The sequence below is a fragment of the Arvicanthis niloticus genome, chromosome 6 (genome assembly GCF_011762505.2).
Source record: "Arvicanthis niloticus isolate mArvNil1 chromosome 6, mArvNil1.pat.X, whole genome shotgun sequence".
Taxonomy (NCBI): domain Eukaryota; kingdom Metazoa; phylum Chordata; class Mammalia; order Rodentia; family Muridae; genus Arvicanthis; species Arvicanthis niloticus.
Genome location: NC_047663.1, coordinates 4,741,990 through 4,754,680, shown reverse-complemented (window position 1 = coordinate 4,754,680; position 12,691 = coordinate 4,741,990). Strand labels below are relative to the sequence as shown.

The window sequence follows — 12,691 nt, the reverse complement described above, 5'->3', positions numbered from 1 at the left end:
AGAGCCTCAGTGTCTCATGGCAGGGGTAATGGATGGGTGTAGATAGCATCCTTTTGTAAAATGTGCTACCTTGAATGTTACTGCTGCCTTGTTCAGTAACTGATGTCCAAATACCAGCAATCGCTTTATTTAGAGCCCTGCCCTTAATTTGGGTATGAATAGTAATAATAGTTTTATCTGTGAACTTTGTGAGCCTCAATTTTACATCTTGTTTTCTGAGGCTTTTTCATGGGTTGATTTGGGAGGTAGAGGGCAGAATTAACCACAGTCACATGGTACTACTCATAGATGATTGATTTCATGTTCATGAAGTAAATACGTTTTCCTACAAAAGGCTCAGATTTAGTCAGATCATCTATGAAACCAAGTGCTTTGATGTTTGGTTCTGGCTCTTCTCAGGAGATACTGAGTTAGGGTCACATGTACTTTATCCAGCTCAAGCAAGCTTTGTGTGTGTGTGTGTGTGTGTGTGTGTGTGTGTGTGTGTGTGTGTGAGATTTATTGCAGCTTTATTGAATTACAATTGAAATGCAATAAATTGCACATATTAAAAGAAAAGATTTACAGTCATCTTTTTACTAAGTATTTCTGTCGTTTAAGGACTGGAAGATTATTTGCTTTTAAAAATAAATGAGAGTGGGACATGGTGGCACAAACATTTAATCCCAGCTCAGGAAGTAGAGGCAGATGGATCGCTGTAGTTAGGGCCAGGCCTGGTCCACATAATGAGTCTTCGATCAGCCAAAACTACATAGAGAAACCCAGTCTCCAGGAGGAGAGATAGAGAAACACTTTGTCATTATCTCACAGAGGATGGATGTAGAGCACAGTCATCTACTCCACGCTCTTTGGTAACTGCAATGGCTGCTGGGCAGCACAGTGACTAGCTTGGATGAGGGCAGGGGAAACTGGAGTTCTGAAAGGGATCTGTGGACAGTGCTGGACTGAGATCTGAAAGGTGACCACAATTTCATAAGCCTGGATAAGAGACAGGAGAGAAGTTAGACCCCCACAGAGGGAATAAGCTTGGGTGGTAGGATATTATCCAGAACTAAATAGAAGATTGGAGTAGCACCTGAGGAGCTGGCAGAGGAGAGTATGTGATCATGGCTACAGGGTGTTAGCCTGAAAGAGGTGAACTTTGTTTTTGTTTTTGTTTTTGTTTTTGTTTTGTTTTGTTTATCGAGACAGGGTTCTGTGTAGTCCTGGCTATCCTGGAACTCACTCTGTAGACCAGGCTGGCCTTGAACTCAGAAATCCGCCTGCCTCTGCCTCCCAAGTGCTGGGATTATAGGCGTGCACCACCACTGGCCGTCAGAGGTGAACTTTGTAAGCCTGCTACAATGGGTCCTTTCCTTCTCTCACCAGCTTCTCTCATTGGTTCAGTGATTTGACATGGGCTCCCTCTTCTGGCAGTTTGCACATTCTACACTTGCTGGGAAGTAGACCAAGATTTTAGCTCTTCACAATTTACTAGTTTATTGTAGATAATGCATGCAGCCCTGTGGAAGTTGTATTCAGCACATTTGTATCCTAGAAGACCCAAGACCCAAGTCTACTCAAGCTCCTTCCTGAGATGGCGGAAACCCTGCTTGTCCCAAAGCGTGCATACTTGAGGGCAATAGACTGTGAGGAGGAGGGCAGGAGAGCACTCGTGAGCCTTGTGAATCCTTTTTTGTGCTTTGCATTGTCTGCCCAGTGTGTTGCCGTAGTGGAAGTTGACAAAGATGAGTTCAAAAAGGCGAGCAGACATTAATGCTGTATTGCTCGCTCAGCTTAATATAACACAGCTTTCAACCTTATCTACTTTTGAATTAAATTATTATTGCTAGTAGCCACTATTAAAATAACTTTACAATTAACAATGTTATCTAGGGCACTATATTGACATTAGCACTTAATTGAATTGTAATACCTTTCAGAGTAACTGGCACGATGCACTGGTACAGAACATACCTGCAAACGTCAGTTCTTTGGCTCACTAGATCACAAAGATGGCCCCTAGCTGCCATCCTCCCTACACAGCCCCAGGCCAACAACTGGATAAATAAATTCATATGGCTGTTGAATGAACGAGCACCTTCTTCCTCAGAAGACCATAAGGCAAAGAAAGGCACCGGAGAGGTGATTTGTTACTAGGATTTGTGTCTTAAGCAGTGACAGTAGTTTGACCATGCACGCTACGTTAAGAACTCTGTAGCAGCAGAGCATAGGAAGGACCAGGTAGGCAGTAGGTGTCATCCTGTCTCTGAGGCCAGAGCAATGCCAGGAAACCGGAAGCAAGGCTGAAAGTCAGACTCAAAACACAGAGGTCCAACAACACAGCAGAGAGAAGGCTAGGAGCATGGTCTTGGCTGTGGCTGGTTGGAAGATACTCTGCCCAGAGAGGTTAGAACCAAAGCTGAATGGCCCAGGACCTGAGGCACAGTTCTTGTTCTGTGGCTCTTTAGAGATGCTGAGACTGAAAGGTCGGAAAGGTTTTCCAGCTGACATCTGATCTTCTGGAGCCTGGTCTGTGGAGGACTTGGTGCTACTGGGCTAGTTGGGGCCATGCTACTGAAGTCCTTAGCAGAAAACAGAAATGACTTCTTAGGGGCTGGAGAGATGGCTCAGAGGTTAAGAGCAGTGACTGCTCTTCCAGAGGTCCTGAGTTCAATTCCCAGCAACCACATGGTGGCTCACAACCATCTGTAATGGGATCTGATGCCCTCTTCTGATGTGTCTGACAGCTACAGTGTGCTCATGTATTTAAAAATAAATAAATCTAAAAAAAAAGAAAAGAAAAGAAAAGAAAGAAATGACTTCTTAGAATATAGTTTTCAGAGATTATCTCTTTCTTAAGTAACGTATCTGTCTTGTGCCAGCAGGTGTCGTTCTCACATAAGAAAACATGAAATGCATAATAGGCGGTGCAACTAAGAATTTTAGCTTGCTGAAAGCTGTTTCTTTTGTAATGTGGCCCTAGATGCATTTGTCTAAAGAAGAGGATGGCAGAGTGGTCTCAATACTCTATGTCTTAGGGCAGGAACAGAATCAAAAATTTAGATCTGAAAAAAGCAGAAAGCCAAAAAATACTGGCTTAAATCGGAAGCTTTGTCAGCACCTTGTGTGCAGAGGCCCGGCCGGCAGAGCAGCTCACCCTGCTCAGCATGGTTGGCTCGCTGCCTCACTGCTTTGCTTGTCCAGCCAGCTCTTCTCTCTTTGAGTCCCAAAGGACCGGCCCAAGGCATTAGCACTTCTAGCAGCTGGAAACAGTCTGTGAAAAGAGACATGTAGATCAAAACTGAGCATGCTCATATTCCTCTCCAGGACCCCAGGCTCTTTGTTAGTGTGATATATTATAGTAAACTGTGTTTCTCCATTGGAGAGACAACACACTCCTCATCAGTGTGGAGTAGAGAGTTGTAAGTAAAACCTGCCACCTAAAACAGCCTGTGACCTCTCACAACTGCTATGCTCAACTCTGTTTCAGTTTCCAACTTTAAGAAAACAATTTTTTTATATGCTTGGATCTGTCTGTCTGTCTGTCTGTCTCTCACTCTCTCTCTCTCTCTCTCTCTATGTATATATATATATATATATATATATATATATATATATATATAATTTTATGTACATTGGTGTTTTGACTGCATATATGTCTGTGAGGGTGTCAGATCCCCTAGAACCCGAGTTACAGGCAGTTGTGAGCTACCATGTGGGTGCTGGAAATTGAACCAAGATCCTCTCGAAGAATAGCCAGTGCTCTTAACCACTGGGCTATCTCTCTAGCTCCAAGAAAACAAATTCTTAAATGTAGTATATTTCTGAGAAATTTGCTCAAAATTTTCTTCTTAAGGAGAGCACACTGCCATTTCCTAGAAAAGTACTGTCCAATGTTGAGAACCGCTCTGCCCCACGCTTGGGGGCCAAAATGTTGCGGACCACTCTGTCAGTGTTGGAACCCGCACTGCCAAAAGCCTTGGGGGCTAAATTGTTAGAGCCCGCACTGCCCCAAGCTGCTCCAGTCCGAAGGTTGGGGTTCAGCAAGAGAGAGAGTGAGGATGGACTCGAAGAATGGAGACCAAACAGAGTGTGATTCAATCCTGTTTATTCTTCAGTCTCTCTTCTTCTCTCCAAGTCCCTAGTTCCAAGTCCCTAGTTCCTAGCACCAAGTCTCAGGTCCTAATCCCAGTTCCAGCTGTAATAAATCTCAAGTTCTTAGTCTAAAGTACTCTTCCAAGTACAAGTGTCTAATCTCTAGTTCTAAGTTTACCTGCCTCAAGTCTCAAGTACCAAGTGTCTAATCCTAGTTGCCTGTCTCGAGTCTCAAGTGCCTACTCTTTCTTCTGTCTGCCTCTCACTGCCTTTTCTAAGCCACACCTTTAAGTCATGCCCTTAGGTCTTATCTCTAAACCACACCTTTAAGTCTCACACACCCAAGGGAAGATCCTGGGTATCTAAAACAAGATGTTTATCAGAGTGTGCTCAGCTGTTGTAGGCTGTTGTAGACAAGTCTCTTGTCAGGGTATATGGCTCAAGATGGCTGCAAGGATGATAGCCGCCTTCTGTCGGCTCCCCACAGTCCAACAGAAACATAATGAGAAGGGCTAAGCGTGTACCTTAGTGATAGAGTGTGTATGTTTAGTATGTGTGAGGCCCTAGGTGTGATTCTCAGGAGGGAGAGAACAAGAGGAGAGAGACGACACGGGAGGAGGGGGGGGGGAGGAGAGATAGACTGGAGAAGAAATTCCGTTTAGCTCACAATATGGCATATGCCTCTAGCTATACAGGTGGCTGAAGCAGAGGATCACTTGAGCCCATGTATGTGAAGCCAGCCTGGGCTTCATGTTTTGTTTGAGATGTGCTCTCATGTAGTTTGGGCTAGCTGTAAACTTGCTGTGTAGTTGAGATTACTTTGAACTCCTTATCAGTCATTCTGCCTTCACTGTCCAGGTGGTGGGATGACAGGCCCGTGCCACCGTGTCTGGTCACATGTACTGTCTCTGTTTACACTCACAGCAGCACATCTCAGTAACCTCACGTGCTCACAAGTTTTATTTTCCCAGTTGTTGATTCAGTTGGGTAAGAAATCTGGGTTGTGCTTCATTGCTGTCCTACAGAAAGAGACACTTGGCTCATCCCCAGGGACTGGTTGCTCCACTCCTGGATATCTTCATTTGGAAGGGAAGTGACTTCCAAGTGGCCCTACCCAGCTGACAACTGGAGATAAAGCCTGGACTCAGGGCTGGAGGCAGCACTGGGGTTGTGTTTGTTTCAAAGACGAGGCTGTTCGAGTGTAGGTGCCCACTCTTGATTAGTCCAGAGCATGACTGAGAACAAAAATTTGGAGTCCGTTGGTGTGAAGGACCCAAAGAGCAGTAAGAGATAGGCAACTGCTCCTGACCAGCCTGCTGAGTGTGGTGGCTCTCTTGTACATGGAGCTCACTACTGGGACGAAGAGGAGCGGGGAAGCCTCTGACCATGGTGTTTCCTGTGTCTTCCTCTGTTAAAAGTATCACCTCCCCTTTTCATTCTGTGATGATGAACAAGATCTTTCCAGCAAAGAACATAATAGGGGTGGCATTCATATTTGTTCAAAATCATCTGCGTGCTTTGAGATAATATGTGCAGGAGACATGAGGATGCACGGCTGCAGTCTTCTCCTAGGGTACCTGTGTGTCCAGTAGTCTAATAACACAGTTTCTGTCCCTGTGCCAGGAAACAGCAGGCTTCTCCTGTAAAGGGCTGGGTGGTGACTGTTGTGTCTCCGTCATGCATTCTTTGCTTTCTCCTTCCTGCCCTTTAAAATCGTGAGAAGCATTCTTCTGAGTTTCTGCCAGTCTTTATTCTCTCCTGGTAGCAGTTATCAAGGGGAAAGGGAGGTTTCATGGATATCAGACTCCCCAATATGCCAGACAAGCCCCGTGGAACAAGGAACTGAATATTCTCTGTTCATGTCTCAGACGTTGGCGGCTTACAGGGACTGACGTACAGCATTGGCTTACTTACTGTGCGTTTCTTTTTCTGTAATGGGTTTAGCAACAACAACAAACATAGCTCTGAATTTGTGCTTTTGTCTAGTTAGGTAGGTGATAGCGCATAGGGCAGGAGGGTGTGCATTCCACAGCCACATGTGGAGATCAGAGAGCAGTGTTAAGTGTTGAGGTCTGCACTGCCCCTCGCTTGGGGGCCACTATGTCCCACCCGTGCTGCTGCTCCAGTCTGTGGGTCAGGGTCTAGCAAGAGAGAGTGTGGATGGAGGGGAAAGAGACTTGAAGAATGGAGACAAGCCAGGGTGTGTGACCAACTCTCGTTTTCTAAAAGGCAAATCCTGGGTATTTATAAGCACAAGCAGGGGGACACAGGCTAAAGACTCTTTACCACGTGCCTTGCAGCTGGGGTCACTAAACAGCAAAACAAGCTATGTGGGATAAACAAGATGTTTATCAGAGTGTGCTCAGCTGTTGTGGGCTGTTGAAAAACAAGTCTTTTGTCAGGGTATATGGCTTGAGATGGCTGCAAGGATGATAGCCGCTTTCTGCTCGGAGTCGGCTCCCAACATATGGGATCGGTTCTTTCCTTCCACCTTTACGTTGGCCTCCAGGAATTGAACTCTGGTCTGCTGGTTTATGTGGCAGGTACCTTTACATGATGAGCTATCTTCCTGTCTCTTTCAATCTTTTGTAAAAATACTAGTGGTGTAGTAGAAGAGACCAAGAGACCGAGACTGGCTCCTGGTGCTGATCTGTGGCTGTGTTGTCACTGTCTTGATCATCTTTGTGGCCTGGGCAATATGAAGGCAAGCGTGATCCTCAGTGGTGACCACAGGGCAGAAGTCAGAGTCAGACTGTGGCATTGGAGTTAAGTGCCAGGAAGTCGGCACCGCCTCGCACTATAAAGTGTGCCTGTATAGGCAAACAGACACCACAAACAGAAGAGGAGGACAGGGAGGGCTGGGAAGTGAGGAGCAGGAAGAGGCATCTTACACTGAAAGAGGCTGGGAGAACAGGGCCGGGGTGGTTATCCAAGGCTGTTGAAGAAGGGTACATTTTTCCACCCTCCATGGCAACATGAGTGACTATCTTAGTCTTTTCTCTTAAAAGAATGGTATCTGCCATATTAAAGCAAGAAAAGATGTGAACATCTATAAAACAAGTTAATATAAGACCCAATCTTTAGGTCTTCATGTCTGCTCTGGAGAGTCATGGGTAGAAAATCACGGCCCAAGAAGACACCATCCATCTTTCTTTTTTCCCTGAGACCTGCCAGGTATACATATGCCACTAGGAAAGAAGAAAGCAAAACACACAAACAAAAACAGTGCCTCTGTGTGATGTCAGCATTTGGGAAATGTGTCACACTGTGAGACTACAGTGTTACTCTTAGATGAGCGGTAATAGACGTGTAGCACTGAGAATTGTGTGCTGATTGCATTTCTGTAGTGGCAGAAACTTGGGAAGGTTTTGCCTAATTGCTTTTATTTTTTCTGCAGAGTAAAGTCAAATTTATCTTCTGGGAATGAGAGGCTAAGGTGTGGTGGTAACACAGTAGAGACTTGGAAGTGAAAGGCCTTTGGATGGATCATCAGGACCTTGCTCTAGAAAGGGCACCTGCAAGTCTTAGAGTCACTGTAGAGCGAGGATTCGGTGGCTTTCTTGATAGACACAGGTGATAGGAAGATAGAGAAAGGCCCCGAGAGTACGGACAATGTAATGGTTACCTAGTACACAATAGAGTCCATGCTAGAAGACCAACACTGGGCTAATTGGATTTGCTAATAAAAGGAAAGGAGAAATAGCTTATAGACCTTAGTGTTGTCTTACAATAGTTGTAACTCAGAGGGTTTACTTGTGCCTAAGAGAGATACCTGGAATGGCTGGAGAGATATCTCAACAGCCAACCACACTGGCTGTTCTTCCAAAGGACCCAGGTTCCATTACCAACCCCCACATAGCAGCATACAACCATCTGTAACTCTAGTTCCAGGGGATCTGATACTCTCTGACCCCCATGGGTACCAGGTATGCACATGCAGGCAAAACACTCCAACACGTAAAATAAAATACCTGGAATTATTTAACTCATTTGTATAAAGCTTTTATTCAGCCATAAAAGGAAAGACATTTACAAATTAAGTAAGTAGAAACTTTCCCTCTCTATCTTGGATAATGGCACACACTCAGGATGAAGGTAGGTCTGAGTATGAAGGGTCAGATCAGAAGATCTGTGCACTGGCACACTTGTTAGTGTTTGTAGAGCAGGCTGCCTGCATCCTTGTCCACACGTCTGTGAAGCACAGCAGTGTTGCAGGTAAGCTCTCCAGAGATGCTCACGTGTGGGTGCCATGACCCAGTGTGCAGAGGACTGTTGTTTCTCTAGAAGTCATAGTAGGCCATGCCTACACCCACTCAGGGGTCGATGTACACATGAGTGAAACAAGCAATGCCTCCTCAGGTACTGTGTATGTTTTATTTGAATTTTAAGGTGTTACTGAAGCTTTGGGTCATTTTTCCTTTTGGGTCTTTTCAGTGCCAGAACTTACTAAGACCTGTTCAAGCCAGCCCCAACCTGCCGGTACCAGTCCCAGTACTTCCACCAGCACTATTTCTAGCGGCAGCAATGGCAAACGTGCATCCGCCTGTGGCCAGCAGCCAGCTGCATCCCGTTACCTGCCTCGGGAGGTGCCGCCACGCTTTCGCCAGCAAGAACAGAAGCAGCTGTTAAAGAGAGGTCAGCCATTGCCCACAGGGAGTCTAACCAGTGTGAGCCCAGCTCAGGCTTCTGGACCTGTAGGGGCCAGCCCTCCTCCACTCCCTGGAGCTGGGGCCCAACAACATCCCAGCAAACTCCAACCAGGTAAGAACCGTGAAGAATGGGACTTGTCTGATATTAGGGATAGGACCAGGGCCTTGTAATTGCTAGACAGGTGCTTGGCTGTTGCACTGCTCCCTCAATTCTGAGGCTTTGTTTCCATGTGCCTATGGTCTCCACTACTCAGGCTGAGGTGAGAGGATCTTTTGTGTCCTACCTAGAGTTTGAAGCTAGCCTGTGCACCGTAGTGGGACCTTGTCGTGGGAAAAAATTTTGTGTGTGTGTGTGTGTGTGTGTTCACACATACACACAGACTGGGCAGGAAACATATCTATATAGTTGCATGATCACTATAAAACACACACACATTGTGTAGAATATAACTCTTGATGGATTAAAAAAAGTCTGAGAATTAAATCAGTCTGTATAATGAGTATAAGTGGGAAATTGGCTCTCGACTCCCAGACAGCTTCATTTTCCACTGTCTCTCTTCTCCCACCAGTGTCTGGCAGTGCTGCCGGCCAGATGTTCTTCTCACCTTGCTGACCCAGCAGTCCCCTCAGATACCCGCTATATCCCTAATGTACAAACAGTTCTCCTGCCACCACAGCTATGTCTGATCAACATGTGTTGTCTGTGTGGCCTCAGCAGTGACAGTGCTTGGTTTTTCCTAGAAGTCCATGTGAAGGCTGCCCTCCACTGCCTGTATTCAGAGATTCCTGTGCCTGCCCCCATCACTCCTCTTGAAGCAGCAATGCGTCGGTTTGCTGAGTCTATTAGAGTCTCAGCTCTCAGCTGAGTTGAAAGCCTGGGGAGTGTGAGAGCTTGCCGTGGATGACTGGCCTGGTGGAGTGGAAGTCTACTGGGTCTGCAGTCATCTAAAGGAGAGGACTGCACTCCAGAATTCCTTCCCTTTCCTTTCCCACTCAAATACTATTCCACAGAGGTTGAGTTGTCCATGGTAGCCACTGCTGGAATGACACAGTGTTGTAGAAACACCACAGATGTCTAAGTGAGCAGCTGTGACAGAACCAGGCTAGATTGTCCTTCCAGACCCTACCTTCCATGTGACCTGAGCCAAGTCACTTACAGTCCTGGCACTTGGGCTTCTATCAGGTAAAAAAAGGGTTTTCCTTCTCATATTGCCTCACCTTGCTTGTAAGAGGCGTTCACCAAAAGGAAAAGGCCACCTGTGTAGCGCTAGTGAGGCACTGTTTACCTCTCCTGCTGTGGACTCCAGTCTGCCGTGCCATGCAGTCATGTGTTCAACCTGTGACTTGTATGCTGTGTTCTGTGATGTCGGCTTTCTGCTGTCCTCCCAGAGCTGACTATGGAGGAGCTTCTCCTTTTCGTGTTACAAATGCTTTACTAAAACCAAACCCAGGTGTGATTCTTTTAGCACATTTCAGTGTATTTCACAGGGATCATAAGTTTTCTGCTTGCATCAAAACTTAATTCCTTTTCTTTTCCTTCTGCTGTCTAACATCTTGTTCCCTGTTAGGCCAACAAGTCATAGTATTTATTGGGTGCTCTTTTACCATTTGTAGATCTAAATGCTAAGTACTAATTCTTCAGTCCTTTCCAGACTCAGAAACCACCACAGGCTCACCGGTTGCCTGCAGACTCTCAGGAAATACCTGAAGCTAGCAGCAGGGAGTGGGGGAATGTCCACTTCCTGCAGGCTCCTGCTCAGTGGATGTCCTCTCTCCCACAGCACTAGAACTGACAGGCAAGCGGATGTGTGTCAGAGACAAAGGGATTCGTTCATGGCCTCTTGGAAGCAGTCATGACCTCTGTCATTTGTTTCATGATGCTGTGTGTCTCTGTTGTTTTTATTTGCTTGCTTTGCTGTTTTCATTTTTGGGAATAGAACCCCTGACCTTGTGTGTACTAAGTGAACTCTTCCATTGACCACATGCCCAGGCCAGGGAAGCCCATGGCTGAGAACCAGTTACATGTCTGCTAGGCCATGGGTCTCTGGAGAACAGACCCCAGGTTCTGTCCAACCCCTCTGTGTTGATTCAGTATAGATGGTATTTTGTCACATGAAACTTACTGATGTCAACATAGCCATTGTTGTGGGATGACCAAGATTTCTGATACTTGTGTGCAAAAATAAGTTCTGGCCAGGAATGGCAGTGCATGCTGTTAATCCCAGCACCATGTTAGAGTTAGAGGCAGGTGGATCTCTATGAGTTCAAGACCAGCCTGCTTTATATAACAAGCTTCAGTCAGGGCTTAGTAGTAGAACCCAGTCTCAAAAGTAATAATAATTATTATCATCATCCCTGGATATTCATAATGTTCAGTTACATGAGATGGCAATGAAATGTAGTCAGGTTTAAAGCAGAAACAGACGTTTATAATGGTCTACCAATTGAAAGCTCTATTTTCTTTTATTTTACGTATGTGAGTGCACCATTGCTCTGTTCAGACACAGCAGAAGACGGCATCAGACCCCCTTGCAGATGGTTGTGAGCCACCATGTGGTTGTTGGGAAGTGAACTAGGGACATCTAGAAGAGCAGTCAGTGCTCTTTAACTGCTGAGCCATCTCTCCAGCCCTCAATGTTCTATTTTCAAGCATCAAGCTTATACTAGTTAATTCTATGCCTGCAGTTTACATCTAACTTTGTGGGTAACTTCCTTCATGGAAACTGGGCTCTCAAATAAATGTACCCAATGACAAGTGACAGGAGCCTAGAAAGGCCCAGGAAAAGACTGAGGGGAGATCTTCTGGCAGCCTAAGCCAGAGCCATAGGTATAGAAAAGGTAGGCTTACTAAACAGAAGACATGGGCCACAAGCACTTACCTGGACAGGGTGGGCTATGTGAAGGCCTCTGCTCCTTCCTAGGTGGGCAGAGATGGAAGGGTCTTTCCAGCCACAGTCCAGATGCTCATTGTATAGGCTGCTGCTGGTGAGGGAGACCTTGGCTTTCTCACAGAAGAGCCCAACAGGAGCTGGGCGGTGGTGGTGCACGCCTTTAATCCCAGCACTTGGGAGGCAGAGGCAGGTGGATTTCTGAGTTCGAGGCCAGCCTGGTCTACAGAGTGAGTTCCAGGACAGCCAGGGCTACACAGAGAAACCCTGTCTCGAAAAACAAAACAAACAAACAAACAAAAGCCCAACATGAAGTTGATTGGGAGAAGAGTTTGTTTAACCAATTGGAGGAAAACGTACCCTGCCCTGGTCATAGGGATATATCTGTGTGTACACAGAGGAGCTCACACAGTGCTCATTTCTGAAGAAGCATTCTTTGTCGCGTTGTCATCTCTACAGACCCTGGCTTTGCAAGGATTCAGGGAAACTCCAGCTTGAAGCTCTTGACTTCTCTTTTTTCTCCCTTCCTTCCTTTTCTTTTCTTTCTTCTCCTCTCCTCTCTTTTCTCTTTTCTTTCTTTCCTTTCTAACAGGGTTTCTCTGTGTAGCCCTGGCTGTCGTGGAACTCACTCTGTAGACTAGGCTGGCCTCACAGAGATCCCCCTGCCTCTGTCCCCGAGTGCTGGGATTAAAGGTGTGGGCCAGCATCATCCAACTAGAACTTTTTTTCTTTAAAAAAATTTTTTTAACATGTTTTTCCTTCTGCCTAAATGTATTTTACTCATGTCTACTTTATACATTTATAAACAGAAGCTCTGACTAGTATGTGCTTCTTATACCCTTTTGATTGAGACAGGAAAATAATTAAGAAGTTGGACTCATGCCAGTTTACGTATGGACCTTACATAGAGTACTACGTTGCTGCTCTGCAGGTGTTGAGGGCTTGTGTAAAGGAAGGCACGGAGGAGTGCAAATAAAGGGGAAACACCAGTTTTTTACATTCAGCCAGTAGGCAACATACCATTATTATTTTGGCTAGGTTTCAAAAAATTGAAAGGGGTAGGGAAGAGGTGGCTGT

At 45.8% G+C, this 12,691-nt stretch overlaps 1 protein-coding gene across 5 annotated transcripts in view; it reads left to right on the top strand.

The window, feature by feature from the left end:
* Positions 1-12,691, top strand: part of Tnrc6c (trinucleotide repeat containing adaptor 6C) — a 103,547-nt gene that overhangs the window by 40,754 nt on the left and 50,102 nt on the right. For all 5 annotated transcript variants that reach the window (XR_013110870.1, XR_013110869.1, XM_034506864.2 and 2 more), the window contains exon 4: positions 8,512-8,838. Coding sequence is in view for 3 of the 5 variants with exons in the window: in XM_034506864.2 (XP_034362755.1) it covers positions 8,512-8,838 (327 nt within the window). In the remaining 2 variants the exon portion in view is untranslated. The remainder of the gene's footprint in view (positions 1-8,511; positions 8,839-12,691) is intronic.